The following is a 23,534-nucleotide window of genomic DNA, read 5'->3' as shown; positions in this document are numbered from 1 at the left end:
ATGCATACCCATGCACAACCAAGCTGACAGACTCCTAATAGGAGTACTACTGTCAGAACAACATCGGTTTTAGGTCAACAGGACCATCCATGCCCACCTTGGCTGCATGCTTACATGCCCTAGGGGTAATGCAGCCTGAGCTAGTAATGTTGGATATCAGGTTAACCTATGTGTTCTATAAAGCAATCTGGGCAATGGTGTACCCATTAAATTGGTCAACCTGTATAAAGAATATCTTGCAGCATAGAGATGCTTAGGGACTCTTGTTTCAAGCTCTCCGTTTTGCTAACAAAATGCATCCAATGGATCCTAGCTAATCCTCTCTCAAGATTTCCTTTCAGTTTCTGAATGTTTTTGTAGTTGGAGCTCTAGGATAACTCAATTTAGAACTGGGGATTTTTACCCCTGCTCAAATATTTACTTCCAAGGTGGGTTCTTTACTTATATCCTACAAGGCCAGTGTGAGAAATCTTGGCCAACTACCAGTCTCCCAAGCGGTCGATATTTTACCAATGCATTCAAATGCAAGGCCGTGCAGGCTTATGGGCATTGAAGTCCTCAATACAGTTTCCATAATTTCTTGCAGCATTCAATTAACTCTTTACTGTCATGTGCGTCCAGCTTCACTTACAAATTCCTTCCAGTTATAACTTGCCGATTATGCATTCTGGCACATTTCCTCTGTTAATTTCTTCCTACTGACAATTGTCCCTTATCCGATGTATTGCGATAACTATTTCTTTCACAAGAACGAATACTCTTATTAATTTCCTAGTTGACCAGGATTTGTTTTTTATTGCCACACTGCTATAGATAGCATGTTGGTGGAATCGTAACCTACAAAGAATGCATTAATCGAATTGAAGCAATACACATGAAGGGCAATTGTAGGCCAGCAATGTTTATTGCACTTAAAATCCTTCAATGCCTGCCTTAGGACTTCAATGTCGTTCTTCTTCGTACTCTTACTTGATCCCATTTCGATTGAAAACATATGTTCTGAAATGTGCCCTCAGCTTTAAAGATTCTAGCGTCACATGCATGCAGAGTACTTACACGCTCTCTCTTAACCATATTGTGTACATAAAGCAACAATGGAATCCTCTCAACAATGCGAAATAAAACCACTATCAAGCACAAGATTATAAAAATAGTTAAAATATATTTATTACATTAGAAAAAAGTTCAGTAATGGTACCCATTCAATACAAATCCACAAGTGCATAAAGGGTTTTAACAGTTTCTAAATTTGGCACCCACAAGCAAAGACAGAACAACCGGGAAGTAATAAATAGTTAATAAAAAAGTCAAATGAAAATGTGCGCCATCATGTTTTCCTTGTGTGCTTAGTATGAAATATGTCCACAGAGGTTTCATAGCAGAGTCTTAAGTCATAGTCACAGGATCCAAGAGAAAAACGACCCTGATAAAACAAAACAACATGTTCAGAATGTTGCATTCACAAGCAGTGCCCTTGGCAAACTAGCAGTCATTTGATTGGGCAGAAAGACCTACCTGAGGCTTCTTAAAATAGTCGAGGCCTCTTCCAATTTTGATCATCCAACCATTGTTGAACCTATTAAGATAATTAATGTAATATTAATTAAGTTTGCGCAGTAGATGCACACTAAACTGTAAAACATTCCGATTATGTGCAGTGTGATAAATGGAACAGTAAATCAAATCATTAGGCTAAGCCCATAACTGTGCCCTTCAATGTGCTTGAAATCCATTGAGAGAATGATGGAAGACTCAATAATTTGACAGTAAAACCTCCTGCAAAGTGATAACTATTAGTTCTAGCAGACCTGATAAACATTAGCCTAATTTCTATTGAAACAATGTTCAGGTGGCGCAGGTCACTTGGTATGAAGATCATTTGGAGAAGGGAACGTTACTTTACATCTTCACCTGAACAGGTCAACTGGTTCATGCAGAAGACATTAGAAGGCCTTTACATTGCTCAAAAACCCCCTGGGTCATAATGGAATTACAATCTACTAAATATGCTGCGATTCAGGAAATAATTTCACCAGGTTTACAAATAACTCCTTCAGCTTTATAAAGCTGAAGAGATCAACCATCGGACATAATTATTCCCTGTTGTTCTAAATGGAGTACCCAGTGCAATCCCCTGCAGGACATCTGTTGAGACATAAGCCCGACGACATGACAGACGTTTTTTCACTTTGAAATTAGGGCCAAAACAATGCAACTGTTCGACCTAAAGGCTCTGATGCCAGAAAAGCACAGCCCTGGGCCGGCTTTTACAGCATATAAGCGGGTGCCTTTATTCAGCGGAGGCAGCGTTTTTGCTCAATATTAGAGCTTAGATGGTATAGGGAAGATCTATTTTGCAACGCTCCCACCTACTTCAATGGGACAACTAACATATGATTTGTGTGATTTTGAACTTCAGTGGTATTATTTTTGGGTACAGTGTTGTGCCCCATGTTTATTTACTGTGAGGTAGCCATTTTACCACAATGGTTGACTGTCTTCCTCCCGGGTCAGAAAGGAAACGGCCATTCACAGTCATGCATTTTTGCAGGTTTCTTGTGTGTAACTGGTACTCACAGTAAATGAAGGTGTTTCACTTCTTTGGTCTGATCAACTCACCATCCCGTTCAGCTTAAAGATTTTGTTAGATCAGAACAAACCATCATTCACACTTCAAAGCCAAATTGTGTGTTACTTGAAAAAAAAATAACTATCAGGTATGTGATTTCTTTCAGACTTCATTTCTCCCACCAGACTAGAACTCAACACTCTCCAACACTATGGACCACCTCAACACATGCTTTAATCAAAGTTTTGACAATCTTGTCCGAAAATATCTGTTAAACCTGCAGACAAAATGTCTTAGGCTCACGAAACCAAACTGAATAAAAGACAGTAAAAGAAACTTGTAAAACAACATTCGACCTATCAGCAAAGACTAAGCTAGTATTACAACTGCTGCAATTTCAATGCAATTTGGAAGAGATTGATTTGAAATAATCAATGAGCTGCATGCCCCTTCAAACTCCGATTAAAATGACCACTCCCTCTTTTGTTCTGCAGCTCGAAGGTTTTCTACTTTCTCCACTTTAAACATGAAACAGCTATGATCTTAATTATAAACTGCCAATGCTCTAGCTCACTGCAATTAGTGTGCCCAGATAAACTATTTAAGGAACTATCTCAACTCAATGTATTAACTGATCACCTCCCACAAATAATGAATGAGTCTCTTGTACAAGCAATACTACCTCCATGTCTGAACAAAGATATGGTAAATGCTCATCCATTTCCCGTACTGCTTGAAAAAGTGGTGGTCTTGCAGCTTCTGGCTATAGACACCTAAAATCATTTAGATCATAGACATGCAGGCTGTTGGCAGACAAGGAGGTACCCAAGCCTATGTTAAGGGTCTTGATGACCTTCAAAATCAGGCAGAGTCAGGGACTACAGCCTTCACCCACATCTGCAACTTCAAATACTGGGTTCCATGTGATAATGTCCCTGCAAAAATGTCACCAAAAAAGTGATGTAGTTTGCAGGGACATTTTCACATTGAACATGCAGGGGACACCCCCGCAACCCCCAAACCCTCCCCTCAACCCCCAAGGGGAGCGAGGGATATGCCCGCAACCCCTGCTCCCCTTGACCCCACATATATGGTCACCAAGTCGCCACAGACTTTTCCCGGCTACCAGATGTATGGCAAACATATATGGGGCGAATATTACCAGACACCAAATATGGTTGATCATCCTATCTTCCTGCAGAGATTTTAGAATGTGGGTATTGTGAGCTAGGCACAGAGATGGGTGGCCTTGTTTTTGGAAGAGCAAGTTTCAGCTGTCTCATTCCTACATTTTAGATCCAAGTTAGTTTTTGCACCCTGTGGGATGTGTGGGTTGGCCCACTCCCTCCACCTTTTCTAAGGGTGTTGTACATTCTAACTCTCCTGGAACTGATACAAAGTTATTTTATCAGGTCGTTCAACTATGCTGACACCCAGCTTGCTTTGCACCTATCCAATTCTAGGATTCACTACACTTTCTCCTCTTTATTGGCTATCAATAAATGGACCAATAGCCATTTACTGAACTTAAATGAATTAAAAAATCTTGATCACTGGGCCCAATCTTTGGAAATGATCCTTTTGGATCGGAGTGCATGTAACTGCACTGCACCAACAACACAGGTCAGGAACCTAAGATTTGTCCTCGATTATAAACCTCCACTGATAACCCACAAAACTGCAGTTCTACAGCCTTGACTCTTTGAAGCCAATTCTCCTACTGTTGCAGCAGGAGCAAAATATCTCTGCTGTCCTTGTAATGATTATTTCCATAGTTGATAATGACAATGGTTTATACCTTGGTCTACCTGGATGAGTTCAGCCACTGCAAAATGCAGCAATCTGCTTCATCACTAGCACCAGACAACAGTATAGAACTCTAATCCTTTGTGCTCTGCACTGGCTTCCGGTCCCTGTTCAAATTTTAAGATAATTTTACATTAAGGCATACTATGGTCAAGGACCCATCTTCATTATTTGCAAGCTCCAGCAATTCGCATCTCCCAGACCATCAAGATGAGCATCTGACCTTTTTGAATGGTGTAAAGAAAATGTGGAGAGGAGGCAAGTTCTTCAGTTATCCAGTTCCCCCAACCCGTCTCTGTAATGCTATTGAGAGTAACCTTAGAAAAATCTATAACGGTCTACCTTTTAATATCGGGTACAACACCGCAAATGCTATTTTCAGTCAGGTGGTCTACGTTCTTAAAGTGGCGAGGCGGCCAAAGGCGCAATCTCTGTGCCCACTATTTCAAGTCGACTGTAGGGTCATAAATCTGGTTGTTATTCACTAATGAAGACACCGTTACCAATGGGGGCGGTGGGGCCGGGAGGCAGGCAGTAAAAAGGGGGGGTACCAAAGTGATGGGGGATCATTGGGGAAAACAAGTTTGTTCTCTGTTGATAAATCCACATCTTTATAATGTTTACTGTTGTTGATGTACCAAATTCTGAAATAAAAAGTAAATAAAAGATTAACGAAAGGAAGCTTAAGATATACCTTTTCCTTAAACGAATAGTGCGCCCAAAAATATTGTCTTGAGGGTTCGGACATGTGTTTTTAAGCATACCTTGATCGATCGTACAAACATTTCCTATGCACCTTACAGTAGTTTTCTTCATTTTTACACATGCAAAGTTAGGCAGCAGGGCACGGCCATCTTGTGCTAATCTTATTCGTTGCTGCATCGCCCTAAGGTGAACTGCCCTGGCAGCACTAAATCATTTCCCCCGCCCCCGAGATCGAGATCACTAGACGCGTACCGCCCATTTCACAACGCCAATGAATGTCTCGCGTCAACATTCTCTGCGCTTCAGCTAATGACCCGTCTCCCTGGAAATGGCAGGACGCAGCTTTCCTCAATAAGTATAAACAGACCACTTCTCAGACAACATCAGATTTGCTTTTCCAATCATTTCACTGTCATTTTTTTGAGTATTCTGTGCCTCTTTTCTGTGCTCTGGTCAGCTACCTTCGTTGCTCGAATTCCATGAGGATACTAGAACCATTACTATCCATTTTTATTATGTCCCATAATGGCAACAATACAGCCCTACCAGTACGAGCCAGAGTATTCAGAGGCGGAATTACTATTAAGAGAAAGATGCGGAAACGATGGGGCTTCAGACGACAGTTGGGAGGACGAATCAACAGATCAAGAGCCTGAGCCTAGTCGCATGGACGACGTTTTCACCTGGTGTACCTGCAATCGGTGCGCGCTAATGCCAACCGAGGAGGAGAACTGCTGCTGCTGAGAAAACTCTGGATGCTTGTCCTACATATCGGAAGGCGAGACACAGCAACAATGTGTTACCAAGCTGCATGACTTCAGGGCAGCCTGCCTCACACGGTCCGTGTTGAGGATTATGATGGTGCTTACGCACAAACTTCGTGCAACAGTTCGCCCTTGCAATCCAAATAACGAGTAAGTGTACTCTAGTTGTGATGTCACTTAGGCCACTACCATTTCATGGTTGTCTCCTATATTTTGTAACTTTGATCTATCACTGCCAAATGAATGTAGTCTTGAAATTCTATACATCACTCACAATTTGGGGAAATCATAGTGGTCTTCTTATGTTTATTTCATGGACAACCATGAAGCAATATTTCTTTGTATCCCAAATGTAATGGAATGCATAGTCGTTCAATATTGGAATGCGTCTACACTTTAAAGCCCAAGTGGATTGATCCGTGAAGTAACATTGCACAAGTTTGCATTCTCAACTAAGGTTTAATACACTTATTTTGTTCATTTAAAAACAGTTTGCATCTTTCTCTTCCACAGGTGGTACAGGCTGGTGGCCTAGCATTCGTTTACATGGTGGCTTCATGGGAGGCTTGGACACTGCGTTCGATGAGTAATACCCGCCTGTGTCGTTGGTGTCATTAGAGAAACATTCCCCTGTGACAGCGGTCGGTACAGGGGATTTTCCCATACTGTGCTGCAACCCAAAGTTTATAATGTGTAGTACATTTGTGCCATCAAAATCAGCAACAAAATAAAATACAACTGAACCTTTATTAATGGTTGTTTCAATTTTTCAGTGCATCAAGTGTGTCTCCATTCAGCAGTGTTCCAGCCCTTTCCTGCATGCCTCTTGGCCGTCCGGCCCCCTCTAGCCCCCCTACCTTATCAATGACTGTTCGCACCTGTGGCTGTGCCCTCCCAAGGAGGGCTGGCAGGGGAACGGCCAAGGTGCCAAACACCATGTACACTTGAAAGGTATTTTACGCGCAGGGGCCATTGAACACATGGCCTAGCCAGACCTCGTGTCTCCATGAAGGCTCCCCTGAAGCAGGCCGTGCCCCTACAATCCACATAAGTGTGTCTCTCCCTTCAGCGCTGTTCCAGGCCTTGTCTGCACGCCTCATGCCCATCCATCCCCCCTCCATTATCAACGGCAGTTTGCACCAGTGGATGTGCGCTGCCAAAGGGGGCTGGCAGGGGTAGGAACGGCCAAGGTGCCAAACACCATGTACACTTCAAAAGGTATCTTACGCGCAGGGGCCATTGTTCACATGCCCTCCTCAGACCCAGTGTCTCCAGGCAGGCTCCCCTGAAGCAGGCCGCGCCCCTGCAACCCACATAAATGTGTCTCCATTCAGCAGTGTTCTGGCCCTTTCCTGCATGCCTCTTGGCCGTCCGTGCCCCCATACCCTATCAATGACTCTTAGCACCTGTGGCCGTGCCCTCCCAAGGTGGCTGGCAGGGTGGAAACGGCCAAGGTGCCACACACCATGCACACTTCAAAGGTATCTTACGCGCAGGGGACATTGTACACATGGCCTAGCCAAACCCCGTGTCTCCATGCAGGCTCCCCTGAAGTAGTCCGCGCCCCAGCTATCCACATAAGACCACACCATATACATGTCACTCATTCACATACACACCCACTTTTATAATTCTTTATAAACCCCTTGATATTTATCATGAGAACATCTGTGACCACTGAGTGTCAGCTCGTCATTGTGCTACCTGTGAACATCTCCCTGTTCTCGTGCTACTAACTACCCTGCTTGCTGAATCTAACTGTGTGTTGGTCAAGGTAAGGGCTGGTCACCTAATCATATCTCCTTGATCTTTAAATTTCTATCTATTTCGAACAAACGTACAGAGTAGTGTAATGTTCATTCATCTCATTGCCATTATCATTGACTTGAGTTTAATTTGTTCTGTTCTCGATATATAGCAATTGTCATCCTTCGCGGACCGTGTCTATAAACATGTTTCCTTTTGATGCATGATAGTACATTCAAGGGACGAGTAACATGTTACGATTTGCGTCACATCAATCAATTGTGTATGAAAGTTAACCTATAATGCAGTCAGCTACGCTACACAGGTTTTGCTTTGGTGACCAAAACATAGATTGCATAGGAAATGTATGATATAATTCCATCTTTCTCACACTTTTTTTTATGATGTGAACTTTTTTTTTGTTTTGACAGAATTTCCTACAATGCCTGAATGTATGGTTTACGGTTGCCATTCTAAGACCAATAAGACCCATAATAAACCTAAAAGGCACAATAATGCATATATTCCAGTGGAATGTAGATCTAATAAGAGAATTGGTGAGATATTGCGCCAGACGATTTTGAAAGTAGAGCCCATGTTGTCTTGGCGGACTTGAGGGTTGATCGATTCCGCATCTGCAGCCTGCACTTTAACCACAAATATGTACGACCAACCGCAGTACACAAAGAAGCATCGACTCAGAACGTCTCGTAAATTGCTTCCAAATGCAATTCCAACTCTATTCACGCACATGCTGCCTCAGGTGAGTCACGGTTCATTTTGCTATACATCTGTCCTTGGTTTTAGGAGCATCATAAAAAACTATTTATGGGCACAGATAACTATGCTATAGTGCCCTTGTAAATATGCATAATCTTTAAGTAATCGGTTGCTTTACATGCCAATTTTTTTAGGTTAGCATTTCTAATTCAAATCTAATTTCCCATTTACAACTGGATGACAATGCACTGAATATGAAGGAGCAAGATTCTGCATCCATGTCTTTCCCAGAGTCAACAACAACTTCGAGCGTGTATCAGGTAGTTTTATTTCGCTATTCAGTTCTGGAAATGTATTATGCATGGAATTAGATATAATATGATAAAGTTTACGTGTCCTGCCGTTTGTTTACATAATGTTTCATTTATGGGTTTTTAGCCATCAATCAGGTACAATTCGAAATGTATATTTTGACTAAATGACGTACACAGTGTATGAGGGTATCTATGTAGGCAGTGTGTGCAAGGAAATAATTTGATTTCAGACACAATTTACTTTTTTTAAAAACAATATTCTATTCTAGGCGTGTATACAAGATCAGGAAATAGAAGAGGAGGCATGTGGATCCGAGGTGGTGGACCAACTTGCTGGTGCAGTCGTTACAGTGAGGAACACGGGTTCAAAGAAAATCAAAAAAGCAAGGGTAACTAGCAAACAATTGCGATTACAAAAAGTGTTTTGGGCAGGTGTCTTCATAACCCGCTTTATTTTAAATCTAAAGTGCTATATACTGTATATTGGTTTTACATTGAACATGTTTTCACAACCCATCTCCTTGAGGGCTAGAAGTAAACTAACTTTGATCACACAGACAGCTACTAAAGCCAGAGATGCCTCTTGCCAAACTGATTTCACCATGGAGCAACTATTATTTGAGGCGCAGCGTGTTCAAATCAATAAGCAGTCTTGAGATGCTAATGCCCAATGGGCAGAAAATTAATTGAATATGACTGGCGAAGCCAGCAAAGTGTTGTTGGACCATTGCTACAATGCGAGAACTCTACAAGATGAAGACGAAACTGAATATAATGATGATGCTTTTGAATTACTCTCAGACCACTTGACACAATAGACCCCAGCAAAAAAAGGGCCACCCAACAAAATCGACATTGATGTTTTCTCCAATTCGTGTTCAAATCACACAAGCTGAATTAACAGAGACTGCAGCCTCAACACAATTGACCAAGGAACTTGCCAAAGATCTCGACTACAGCGCATCCTGTTCGGCCGTTATGTCCACCACAGTTGAGTCACAACCCACATTCATGCAGAACGATGGTCTAATACAGGAGCCCAAATACATTGTATTCGACAGCTGCCTGATAGCGATTATACTGATGCTGAAATGTGTCCATCCAGTGAGGAGGGCAGTATGCGGGAAGCCATTTTTGAACGTGACTCGTGTATCAGAAGGCACTAACTTGAAAATATAAGCCACCTGTGAACTGCTCCATGCAAAATGTTCATGGTCCGCTCAACTGATGCTGGGGAAAGTGGCAGCTGGATATCTGCTGTGTGCAGAAGTTTTACTTTTCAGTGGCTCTACTTTTAATAAGTTGTCCAGTTTCTGTCAATTTGTCGGACTCCAGTTCCTTTCTAAAACGCAGTACTACAAATATCAACGTGAATATTTATTCCCTGCTATTAGTGAAGCTTGCAAAATTGAACAAATGTCAATTGAAAGGACATTTTCTGACAAATGGTTCAGGCTAGCTGGCGATGGACAGTGTGACAGCCCTGGATTTTCAGCAAAGTATTGCACATACCACTTTCAGGACATGGAAAATAAAAAAATTGTGAGTTTGGTGGTCGTGCAGATGTCCTCAGTGGCCATGCAGAAACATGATTTCATCAAATCCCTGTCAAATCCCTGGAAGATCTCCAATTGAGGGGAATGCAAATTGACCTCATAGCCACGGACAGACATGTTTCAATAGCCAAGACCATGAGAGAGCAGTTTCCAAACATTTGCCATCAATTTGATGTATGGCACGTTGCCAAATCAATCAATTAATAAATCTCAGCTGCTGGAAAAAAAAAAGGTTCTGAAAATATTTTACAGTGGTCCCAGACTTTCAGCAACCATCTTTGGTGGAGCTCCAAAACTTGTGGTGGGTCTGTGGAAATTCTACTAGAGAAATGGCGGTCACTAACGCACCACTGTTCCAATGTTCACTCTTGACAGAAAACCAACATTTCCACCAATGTGCACATGGACCTTTGTCGCCGGAGCAGGAACGCAAGAAAAAGTGGTTGATTCCATCTTCACCTCCACACAGAAGATCGCGTTTGATAAAACTCTATCAAGAGAGATGAAGGAACTCACAGAATTCTGTCACATGAAAGATTTGGAGGTATTCCACAATATGTGCCTAAAGTACAGGCCCAAGAGATTGCATTTCGGCATAGACGGGATGCAATATAAGACATTACTAGCGGTATTTGTGCATAACGAGAACTTTGAGATGCTTAATTACACAATGGCCTTTACGAAAAGAAGCAAAAAATGGGTGGTCAAGCCAATATACTAGGAAATGGAATTTGATTGTGTGAAAGATCTTATTATGACTGTCTTGGAAATACATACTCACAGAATCACACACAATTTTGTTCCGAGGACACATACATTGCCACAAAACATTGCAAACATGTCCTGTCCACCGAAAGCAGAGCTCGAGGAACAGTTCACTTCCCGGTACAAATGATTAGCAGCTATTTCTTTGTTCAACAATGAAGTGTTCAAATAAAGCGTCCAATTTGTCTTTTGAAATCTATCCTCTGTCAATTTCTTTTTCAACAAGTGCCTTTTTGAGAATGCCATACAATGTAACGCTGTGCTTTCACACTTCCTAGTTTCATCGAGCTATTGTGGGTCCTTCACTGATCGTGGGAGGGGCAGATGGATAGCAGCATAAAAGCAACTTTGGGTCTGTAGTTGCCTTACCAAACACTTGCCCAAATAGCTGAATAACTATTTGTCCCACAAAAAGAATGAGAGCTAGGCTAGATAAGATATTCGGCACGCAAGAACTACTGACTGTAAGCAAAACAGTGCATCAAAGGGGGTTGTTGGTGAGAAATAGCTGCACTCTGACCTATATTTTCATGGGGGCATGTGTTGGGGGTCGTTGCTAATGTAAGGAAGGGGTGGGTCGGTTGAGCCCCCACCCCCATACATTCTACGCAAAAGTTACACCTTCCTCTTGCATTCGTGGGGGACTACTTCTTTGCCCTTCTGCAGCCATGAGGAAGAAGGCCCTGACATAAGCAGAGGTGGGGCTATTGCTAGACACACTTGAATTCCATTTTGGGTACCCTCGACTTGTACTAAGCTGCATTCTGGCATTGCGAAGTTTCCCCTCCCCTCAGCAGCGCTGCACACAGCAAGCACTGACAGCCCCCACCTTTTTCCTCCTGCACCTGTGCCTCCCAAGTCCCTTTCTCACAGATGCGCTGAGACAAGATGTTGCGAACAAAGAAAGTATTAATTTAATTCTTCCTCCGAGATCACTGTCCTGTGTGAGACAGGGCCAAACCATGACTTGTAGTTCATCCATCTCAACAAACATGCTCCTGCACCTCTAACCCCCGCTGCTGGAAAATGACTGCTTGTTCAACCTTGTGCACCTCCAAAGCTATTCTTTTGATGTACCAGAAGTGTGACCCTTTCTTGCTGACCACCCCAGAGTGCATCCTAATAAAACAAGACCCCAGTCACAGAATATTTTGTCCTAAACTAACATGTCACTCCACCACCTTTCTCGCTCTGATGTGCCAGACCTGTCAGCTATTAATCCCGACCCCCGCAAGTTACCCAAGGGGCAAGACCCCCCACACCCGTCACCTCGCTAGTGACCCAAAGTGGGATAGTACAAACACACGTGTGCAATTTATAGGCCTCTAATATATACTTAAAAGATATAGTATGATCATTATTTAATGCACGTCTAGGATAAGTGTGTAGATCAGTGTGAGGAGTGAGCGCCTTCACTATCGGATGTCATCACAGGGGCCGATCTTTGATTTGCAGCCCTCGGAGTCTTACGATTTCAAACGCAGTGCGGTAGGTGTCAGCGTTACCAGAATATATGACCAATATAGAATAGGTATATGGGGGGTGTGGGTGAGGTGGTGCGGGGTTAGGGTCTGGAAACCAGATGCGTTCAAGGAGAACTGGGGTCATGGTTTCAGGGGGCCGCGGCCTGGCGGGAGGGTGTTGCAGCAGGGCTTGCTCGGACAGTGTCGTACAAACACATTTTGTCAGGGCTCGACCCTACCACCCCCCTTTTTTGTTGAGGTAATACATGGCCACTGTGTTGTCCATCATAATCAGGACACTCTTCCCCCGCACAGATGGCAGAAAAGCCTTCACGACCAGCCTGATGGCTCTCAGTTCCAACAGGTTGATGTGGAGTTTGGACTCCTACAGAGACCAACGACTGCTGGCGGTCAGATCGCTAGCATGAGCTCCCCATCCTGTGAGGGAAGCGTCCGTTATCACGTCACCTATGACCACGGTTGCCAAAATGGCTCCCCCTTCATCAGATTCCCTTCGCTGGCCCACCACAGAAGATCATGCGAGACCGCGAGTGGAACCTGAACGGGATCTGACATCTTGCCTGAGAATTGGGACCACTGCATCTGAGGATCCACTGCAGGGATATCATCCGCAGTCTGGCCTCTGGCACCAGAAAAATGAAGGATGCCATGAGGCCGAGCAACCTTAAGAATACAAAATCCGGAAGACTCTGGGCATGTTGAAATTTGTCCACCATCTGTACAATGTGATGAGCCAACACCTTGGGATGCGAACACTTTCCCAAGGACGTGTCCAACACAGCCCGATGTACTGGAGCTGTTGAGAAGGTGTCAAATGCAACTTTTTGAAATTGAGGGGGAAAGACCAGCTTGTGGAGGGAACGGCAGGTGAGACTGAGATAATCAAGAGCTTGCTTGGGAGAACGTGCTCGGATCAACCAGTCGTTCAGGTAGGGGTAGACGTGAATTCCCCCCTCTCTTGAGATACGCTGCATCCACCACAATTAGCTTGGTGAAGACCCTCGGGTGGAGGTCAATCCGAATTGCAGGACCCGAAACTGAAAGTGCAAGCTGCCAGCCGCAAACCTCAGGTACTTTCTGTGCTTTGGATGCATCGGCACATGAAAGTAAGCATCATGTAGGTGCAGAGACACCAACCAATCTTGAAGTCGAAGGGCCTGAAGAACCCGAGAAAGAGTGACCATCTTGAACTTGTCCTTCCTGAGGAACTTGTTCAACCAACGCAAGTCCAAGATGGGTCTCAGACCCCCCCGTCTTTCTTTGGAATAAAAAAATATGGGGAATACCATCCCTTGTTCCTCTCCGCTAAAGGCACTAGTTCTATAGCACCGTTCTCCAGCAGGGTCAAGATTTCCTGCACAAGGAGCGGATCTGGAATCTTCAAAGAGACTCCCCGGTGGATTGCAGCGAGGACGCTTCAGGAAGGGAAGGCAGTAGCCGTGGGCTATTGTCTCCAGAACCCACGCATCCAAAGTAATAGCTTGTCATTCTTCGAGATGCTGACACAGTCTGGCCCCAACCGGCGAACCATGGAACATGGCCTCATAACTGTTTTTGAAGGCAAAGAAGCTGCTGCTTGAGCGGCTTTGGCACCTCTATTTCCCTGACCACCACGGGTACTTTTTTGTTGACTCCTTTCATTGGCGGCTCCTGTCGGCCTATCAAAAGAGGAGTAGTAATGAAAGGAACCTCCCCTCCACTGTTGTCCCCTAGGACGAAAAGGCGGAGGTTAACGCGTTGCTGCACACAAAGATTTAGCAGCAGCTTTGGAGGTCTGCAACCTCAAGGCTCTCGTCAGCCTTGCTGCCAAACAAATGAGAGCCGGGCATGTTCGAAGACTGGCCTGTACATCCGGAGCAAACCCTGACTTCCGCAACCACGCAAACCTGCGTATAATGGTGCTCGCAGCCATGGACCGGCTAACACTATCGGCCATGTCCAACCCAGACTGAAGGGATTCACACATGGCATCCTTGCCATCCTGCACGAGAGCAAGGAACCCATCCCTTTCTTCCCCTTCGGGAACATGCTCAGCCGCTAGAGAGACGCAATTCCACAGAGTGTGTGAAAATCTCGCCAAGGCTCAAGTGGAGTTGGCCGACTTCAGCGCCTTACTTCCCCGCAGAAAACACCTTGCGTGCCCAACCATCGAAGCGCTTGTCATCCCTATCAGGAGGGATGGTAGGGTACACCGTCTGCCTCAAGGTGGTCATAGCCGCCTGAACCACCAAACTCTCGGGAGTGGAGTGGGGTGAGTGTAAAGGTAGCTGGGGTCGCTACTGGAAGGGTGGTATTTTTTTAGTTAATGACTTGTTAACCACCGGAAGAGAGTCCGGGGTCTGGCAAGCAGCCGCCACCCTTTTTGCGAAGTCAAATGAAAAGGCAACACTGGGTCAGTGGACTGACCTTGATCCAAAATATCAGTCAAGTCATCCTGAACAAATGCATCTGGACTAGACCAACCAAGCTACTCAATAGCCCTATCCATCAGGCTCCTATAAGAGGATTCTGAATGAGCCCCAGGCTTAGGCCTGCCAAACTCCACCTCCGGAGAGGTGTCCAAGCCACTGGCATCATGTAATGATTGACGTAACTCTTCCAACCGACTGTCTCCGGAAAAGACAGGAGCCACATCAGGCTCAAAAGGGTCAAACTCCAAATCTGACTTCTCATCCTCATAGATATCAGAACTCCTACCTAGGAAGAGAAGTTGGTGTGGATTCGCCAACAGGCCTCACAGACTTGGATTTAGCCTTCCTTGGAGGATCCACAGTACCAGGGACCCCCATCAGCAAATTCTGGCCAAATGGCCCAAAGGCGTCGAGGGCTAGAGAGAAGACAAAGCACCAACCTCTGTATCCGACCGACACAGCGCCGACGGAGTTGACGCCGACCTCGAGCCTTGCTAGATTTCTGCAGTTTCGCCGGGGACTTAGACTGAGACCTGGACCTAGCACGCCTCTGGCGATCAACCTGAACCTTGTCCGAACGGGACTTAAACGGTTCCTGATGTGAATTGCACCAAGGACCTGGGCCCGATGGCGCACAAGCATCGGACTGAGACCACTCCCTGCCGGCTTCTACCGAAGGCGTGGACGGAACTGTGCCCTGGGATTGAAAAATTGCCAGCATCTGCTCCCTGAAGGCCTCCCATTCCTCAGGAGTCGAGGATTAAGTAGGGCAAGCCACTTTCCTCGCTGTGCCATCATCCAACGAGGATGGGAAAGTTGACCAGTGACTCCACTTCCGGGGGTGCCTAGACTAGGACGAGTGGCAGGAACCACTCCGGGATCGAGATCCCTAGGACTCCTTCCAACGAGGAGCGTCACCCCTCGAATCATCGGTGGACACCCCTTTCGCAGCTTTTCGGGACTTACTGGGTTTAGTACCCCGACCTACCTATAACTTCCCCTAACGCTCCCGCAAGCCCTTAGCTGTCAGCGACTGGCATTTTGAACAGTCATCAGTGTCATGACTCTCGCCCAGACACCACAAACAAATGCGGTGCGGGTCCGTAATTGGCATCTTAGACTTACAGTCCCGGCAAGTCTTAAAGCCAGACCGCGGAGTCGGAGGGGTAGATGAAGAAGACATTCACGAAGAATACACAAGGCGCGCTGAGTTCTCGACGCAGGACGCCCTCTGCCGAAAAATTTCCCAAGTAGCACAGCTGTGGACATTAGATGTCCAAGATGTGGAATACGTTGGAGATTAAAAGAGTGAAATTCAGACCTTCACAAAAGTCTTTGCAGGCCCACTTAGGTTGGCCTCCAAGAACCATACGCCAGTACCGGTTTCTGAAAAAACTATGTGTAAACTTGAACACAAAAAAAATCAAAGAAAGGACAGCATGACCCAAACAATATTGCAAAACTATGTTATTTAAATGGAGATCTGAGAAAAATCAGAAAATTGCAAGATAAAGTGCATGTATTGTGAAGGAATTACGATGCAGACACAGACAACAGATTAAAGTTTGGTCTACAAACTTTTATTAACTAAAGATGCAGGATGGAGCGAGGCCTAACTTGACCTATGCTAAGGTGGGATTTCCCTACCTAAAGAAAACAGTATCCGTATAAAAGAACGAAAATTAAAAAAAACGAACGGTAGATTTGTTCGAATTTCGGCTGTACAGCCCAAAATTTTGAAAACATTACCATTTGATGCGATTACAGTGAACAAGGAGAGCAGGGGTTGCAAGTGTCCCCCACCCCGCACCATTGTTCACTGTAATCGCTTCAGGGGTTGCAGCAGTGTTGCCCACAACCCACATAATAAAGTTCCAAAAAATAAAAAAGAACAAAGGGATCCTCCGGCGCTGGTTCACGTGCATTAAGGGAACCAGCATTGCAGAGGGATGGCAGAGGCAGTGGCACACTGCAAAATGTGCCGCCCGAAGGTAAGTAAGGGGGTTTGTGGGGGGGGACGGGTTGTCGGAAATGTCTGTGGGAGAGAAAACCTAAAGTAATTTTCGATCAAATAACTTTCTCTCCTTCTGACATTTTGTTTTCGATCAATTCATGGACATCCAAAGAAAACTAAAGATAGTCTGTGCGAGGAAGTCCAAAGCAAATGTATGTCCAAAACCTATACTTGCCCTCATATCTAAATGTATACAATGCGTGGGGATGTCAGATTCAAAATAAGCAGCGTTCAAGTAAAGTTCAGAGCTTCTTCCAGCTCCTGGCTTGTACCCAGCTTTCCCTTCCCCAAGTTCAATATAGTTCACAAGGCATAGGGAGACCCTTGCCCAAGAGTTAAAATGTTTCAGCTTTCAGACACTTCCCAGCTCTTCTAATATGGTCACCTTTTACCAATTCATTTATGTAGCTCAGTTCCTTGGCTTCAAATCGCATAAAACTTCCTTGCAACACAAACACTAGCGTCTTTGCGGGTGCTTTCAGTGGCCTTTTCATATAGGGCTGCACTCGGTCTAGGCGCAGTTGTCAGACCACACAGTCCACCCATTACAGGCCATGCAACCGATGCACCTTACATGCTTCTTCTCCATCAGCACTTTGCCACTGCTTCAGCTTGACAATGGTGCTCGATTCATTCACATATATCACACCCTCTTGGTGTTTTGTGGCTTGGTTTGCCACCATGCACTTTCTTATATTCTCCTGGCTCTTGCCAAGGCTAGTTTTATACAGTTCCTCGAATTCTCTTGGTTGTTGCCAATGCTTGTTTTCTCATATCATACAGTTCCTTGAATTCTCTTGGCTTTAACCCAGATCAGTATTCAAAAGTGCTTAAACTTGCTTTCACTGAAATCGGTATTCAAACAAATACTTGTTTTCATTCAAATCAGTGTTCATTGCTCGCTTTGCATGCTCGCCTGCTATCCCGGTATTCCCCAGTCAGAGCTTATGGCTTTCCTGCAAGGTCTCCTGCCACCACAAGCTCATTTTCTATCATGTGGCGCCTCACGTATTCTCCCAGCGGCTCTCGGTAGCTTCACTCACCCAGCAATGCTTCTCCTGCAGATTGGGACTCAAGCAACTGCATCACCTGATCACGCCGATTTCCCACTCGTGGTCTGCCACCAGCATCCACTGTGCTTCAGCTTTGCTTCCAGGCGCGTACACTCTGCATCTTCCAAAGGGAACCGAGCTCTGCGCTTGCCATGCGGCTTTGCCAGGGAAATGTTGACTTTTGCCCAGCAGACAGTAGCCCTGCTTCCACGGCCGACTCCATTTCCATAGTACTTCATACTTTTAAATTTCCCATCACCATGAATGGTCCAAAAAGGAGTAGACCGTTCACTGTTGAAACGGTAGTGCTGCATTACTCTTGCTGGCCTCCTCCTCGTCCAAGTACACAACTGATGTCTGTATGTGTGTGTGTTAATAAAGTGAGGGTGTTTCTCTAGTTGGTCTCTTCCTCATCTAGTACCAAACTGGTGTTTCTTGGGGAATGCTTTAGGGGAAAAACAGGGAAAGGACTGATAATAGCCCATAAAGGCTTGAGGGACAGAGGTCTCATTATGAAAGGGAAATAGGGGACACCATGTCTCACCGAAGGACGTCTCCACTCCCCGAGTCGCCTCCACCCAGGTGATCCTCCCTCATCTAAATCGACCGACAGGGTCAGGATCCAAGAGTGATGGTCTTTCCCTGGCCACCTCAGGAGGAGACATGGGGAGAAGAAGTGAGGACGCCCTCAGGTTCCTCACAGTATGCACACCCGATGGCTGGGGGCCACTGCACAAACCAGTTCAAGAGCTGTTCAGCTAGTATGGCAATTGAGATGCAAGCAACACTACTGCATTCTACGATCAACTGGTCCTAGACACATTGGCAATGCGCTGTTGGGGCAACTGAGGAGCTCCTCAGTAGGCTAAAATGGCCCACACTCAGTTATGAAATGTCAGAAAAATGTGAATGCTCTATAAATTAAATAAAAAAATATCAGACCCATTAAAAAGCAACAACTACAAAAGCACCAGTTCAGAAAGAACTTCTCTCTGAATTCTACAAAGGAAACCTTGACATTCTACTTTAAATACAAAGTGGCTGATTCTTTCTAATCCATCATCAATGCAACAATCATGTCAACACAATAGTACACAAATAATGAAAAACATCAATTAAATTGCAAATTTTCCTGACTGCACAGACGGATGAAAAAAGAAAATACGATAGCATTTTAGCCAAAACATTTAAATCAGTCTGTAACAGATTTTCATCTGCGAGTGGGAGTCTCCCAGATATTTTGAAATGGTAGGAGCTCTCGTAATGGATTCTGCCATTGAAGTCAGATCAACAGTCTCACTTTTAGATACTGCTCAGTGTTTAAAAACGATGCTGAAAAGTGCATACATGCATCTCTGCTATAAGGGTCTGACAAACCCGCAGCTGCCATTTATTTTGGCAACATGGCAGTCATAGAAAGGTGCACTGCAGTAAACGGGCTGTTGGAACCCATGTACCAAAAGACAGAGTTCTACCTTTATCCGTGGGCACCACAGAAATCAATTACATCGGACTGTGTGGTCCCAGGGTCTGGTGGCAGATTAATATACGCAATGCAGGCTTCTACATAGTGACTCCTGGGCTTATATAACTTTAAATGCCAAAAGCAATTTAGTGTAATTTTATTGTCAGTTTGGTGGATATTTACTCATTCCTGGCAGGGTCTTATGCGTATTCAATTGTCTGGGCTGAGTTTCACGCAAAACATCCATTTGAGTTTAGCCCAGAGAACCATCCTTTTAATCCTCCAGAGATGATTTGTCATCTTCTCCAGGAAACAGGAACTTTACCCAGGGGTTAGCCGGGAACCAATGCTTCATAGCAGCCCTGGCAATACAATGGATAGCCCCCACCAGGCAGGCGGAACAAGAAATCTGTTGGGCGTAATCTGCTCCAAAGTCCTCTGTGTTCTCTGTCTTCCTCTATGCAAAGAAAATGGCACGCCTTTTTTCCCCCCCTAACCCTCCATGCAGAACCTTTGGGGTGATCTGCTGGCTGGCCAAGGCCTTCTGCACCAGGCAACACTGGTACCAAGGAGAGGAGCATGCTCACTGAAGGTGACAGAGCCCTACACCTGCTCACTAAGAACTTCCTGGCTGTGAAGTGCAGATGAAATAACTTACCTTCACCCTGGAGATCCCAGCAACCAAAGAAACAAGGAAGTGACCACTGACTCTGCTGCATCTCTGAACATAGTCAGTTTGCTGCGGCAAGGGAACCACCAGTGTTGATGTTTTACTTTGACGCTGGACCGCCTCACCCATTGCAGTTTCACTCGACATAGAAGCTCTGCTGTCTCTGCATCTGTGACCAGCTGCGTCTTCTAGCATCCCCAACTCTTCACCACCTGCCTTATTATCAGCAATTTTGGGCCGCAAGCCGTCACTGCTGTAGAACCAGAATGTCTTGTTGTGCATGCTCACTGCAGAAGGCAAGTATTGGCTTCTCTGCACTCAAGCCTGCTGAGCCTTCCAGTGCCACTACTACTATAACATGATGTTTCTTAGCATCGTGGTCAGACAGGCCACACATGTGCTGGAAAACTGCACTGTGTCACTGGATCCTGTCGGCACCACTCCACGACTCGATTCATGATTGTGCCAAAAGCAGCTCGATTCACAGTTTGACCCCGATATATCTGCAAACCATGAAAGCATGAACAAATAGGTACAAACAGTGGTTTTGTTCTATGGCTATTTAAAGGGCCCTAATGACACTTGGGAGCCCACTCCTTAACTATTGTAGACCCTACCTTGAACAGGAACATTTGCTGAACAAACTGTTTGTCTAGCTACCATGTCTACAAAGCCAGAGTGCCCCTTTATTCCAAAATCTGCATTCTCTGCTTTTCCCTTATGGGTCATTCGTTTTTTTTTTTAATTAGTCAAGTTAAAATATCTTATTTTTATAGAACCTTGACTGGACATTTTTATTTTGGTACCACAGTACTATTGTTAGTTGGTCTGCTTCTGTGCCAGGTTATATCCGTCCTGGAAAGTTTAGCCTGCCTTCGGCTCATACGACCTTAAAAAGATGACAGAGGTACACATGTTGGGTTGTGCCCGTTTCACCTTTATGACTGAGATTACCACTTGTTAAGTAGTAGTGTGGGACTAAGCAGGATTTGTATTCACTACTCATCCCTGTACTCCAGCAAAGCAGTAACTATCTCATCACACAGTCCTCGATCTTGTGATACAGTCAGACCAAACAAGGTCATGTTTGTGAGATTCACAACTCAATGTTTGCCCAGGCTCTTCTCCGATATTGACAAGTTGCCATAGCGTACTGTATCTGTGATGGCTACCCCAGATATAGAGATGTTGTTTGATTCAGTCCCAAGAGTCAAAAAGGTCCAGGAGAGGAGCAATCCACTGAAAAAACTAAGGAAAGCTGCCAGGTGAAGTGCCCATTGGGGAGGGGCCCGTTACTTGCTGCTCGAGTATCGGTCTGTATATTCAGCTCTACCAAATGTAGTGGGATCAGGACTGTGTACAAATCAATGCACCAGTGGCTCATTCCCATGACATGTTTACACAGAAGTGGAACCTTTTGCTTGGATAAAACCTGGCAATGGTGTTGTCCACGCATATAGAACCCTGTGTACAGGGAGAGTTCCTAGCTTTCAGTGCCAGGAAGATGGACTTGAGCTCCAGGGCAGTGATGTGGAAGGAGAGCTACACATGGTTCCATAAATCACAAGTCTGAAAGGGCCAACAGTCTCCCTACGGTCGGTGAAGGAATAGCTTCTTGACTGCTCTTGATTAGGGAATAGTTATTTAGGGAACAGATAGATTAGGGGTACCCCTATGAGGAGGTTCACTTCTCATCCCCCCCATCCACCAACACATTTCTTGTTTCATGGTGACCAAGACTAAGATGCAATGTGACAGAGGCTGGTCTCTTGGAAATAGTGTGCAGTCAGATACAACTGCCTCTCTCAGGTGAAACCTGGGTAGTGAGAACACCACAATGCAGGAGGCCAGAGGTCCCAGAAGGCTGTGGAAACAACCAGCAGACAGAGAGTTGCAGAGGAACTGTAAACACAAATCACATATCCTGAAAGGCATCGCCCCTCCTGGTGTCCCAAACGAGGCCAATAAAACTGATCCACTGCAAAGGGGTCAGTAATGATTTATTACAATTCATTGAAAGGCTCAGATTGAAGACACCATTGAGAGTAATCCGAGGAGACTCCAATGCTTTCTCAGGGTCTGCTGCCCTTAAAAGCCAGTCATTCAGGTATGTTATGTTATGTTATTTTGCACTTATATAGCGCCTTATATACCATTGGTATGGTCTGAAGGCGCTGGTAGGTTGAACGCCCTTGGGAACCGAAGTTCTGGTCAGTAGAGGGATTAGCGAGAGTCCAAAGGTGCATGTGCGCACCAGGTATGTGTGCAGCTGGTGCTGAGTTCCTGTGGTAGCTGCTTCTTAGCGGTAGGTGTGGTGGCTGAGAGATCGGGAGTATGTGTTCGATCAGGCCGGCATTATCCAGACCGAGAGTGGCGGCGTTAGGCCTGAGGAGAACGCCTGGCTGGGGGTGTGAGACCAGCAATGTTTACTTAGAGTGCTCTTTCAAAGGTTCTATGCATTCCAAGACATAATACGACCGTCATGCAATTCTGAGCGGTCAGGTTTGTACTGAGCATTTTGGTCATTTCAGGCGTTCATGATTGCGCTACACACTCACGCGCTCTGGTTTACCATGCGTGTTCTAGTCAATCCTTCATTCTCTAGTGTGCTCCACCTGTGTTCCCAAGTATTTCATACACTTGCACTCCTGCCCTTCTCGCGCAAGTACTCCAGTTTACCCTGCGCATGTATTCGACTCACTCATCTGCTCTGTATATTACTCTGCTCTGTATACACATCCCGACTGTACGCTTATCCGCTCAGTACATTCATCTGATCTACCCACTCATCAGGTCTACACACTCATCCGCTTTATGCATTATTCTTCCGCACTGCGTACTCGTCCGTTCATCGTACTCATCTGCTCTACATACCCATCTGCTCCGTACACTCGTTCGTTCTATGTGTTCACCGGCAACAAACACTCATCTGCCACTCATCTGCTCTGTACTCATCCGCTTCTCACACTCAACCGCTCCATATACAATAATTCGCTGCATATATACTCATCTGCTCCACTTACACTCATCTGCTCCTTGTACATTCGTCCGTTCTGCGTACACACGTCCGTTCCACACACTCGTCTGCTCCAAACACACACCCGCTCCAAACATACGTACGCTCCAAACATAAGTCTGCTCCAAACATAAGACCGCTCCAAACATACGTCCGCTCCAAACATACTCGTCCAAACTACACACTCGTCCAATCTACTCATTCGTCCGGACTACCCACTCATGTGGTCCATAATACTCATCCGGTCCACCCTGACCATACTACTCGTCAGTACATGGAGCTTGTCAGTTCCATGTATTTATCCGCTCCATACATTCATCTATTCCGCATATTCGTCCGCACCACACACTCGTCTGCTTCACCTACTCATCTGTACCGCTCACTCGTCCGCTTCACATACTCATCCGCTTCACATATTCAGTCACATTCTCAGCCGCTCCTCCACACTCGGTCGCTCTCCCCCTCCGTCGCTCTCCC

General features: G+C 45.2%; 1 protein-coding gene across 1 annotated transcript in view; it reads right to left on the bottom strand.

The window, feature by feature from the left end:
• Positions 1-1,142: 1,142 nt before the first annotated feature.
• MITD1 (microtubule interacting and trafficking domain containing 1) overlaps positions 1,143-23,534 on the bottom strand; it is a 241,138-nt gene continuing 218,746 nt past the window's right edge. The window contains exons 6-7 of the mRNA XM_069636681.1: positions 1,516-1,576; positions 1,143-1,423 (exon numbers count right to left, since the gene is read on the bottom strand). Of these exons, the coding sequence (XP_069492782.1) occupies positions 1,328-1,423; positions 1,516-1,576 (157 nt within the window). The 3' untranslated portion in view covers positions 1,143-1,327. The remainder of the gene's footprint in view (positions 1,424-1,515; positions 1,577-23,534) is intronic.

The sequence above is a fragment of the Ambystoma mexicanum genome, chromosome 7p (genome assembly GCF_040938575.1).
Source record: "Ambystoma mexicanum isolate Mex_15411 chromosome 7p, UKY_AmexF1_1, whole genome shotgun sequence".
Lineage (NCBI taxonomy): Eukaryota > Metazoa > Chordata > Amphibia > Caudata > Ambystomatidae > Ambystoma > Ambystoma mexicanum.
Note: the sequence above shows the minus strand (reverse complement) of the source record. Positions and strands in the feature narration are given on the sequence as shown.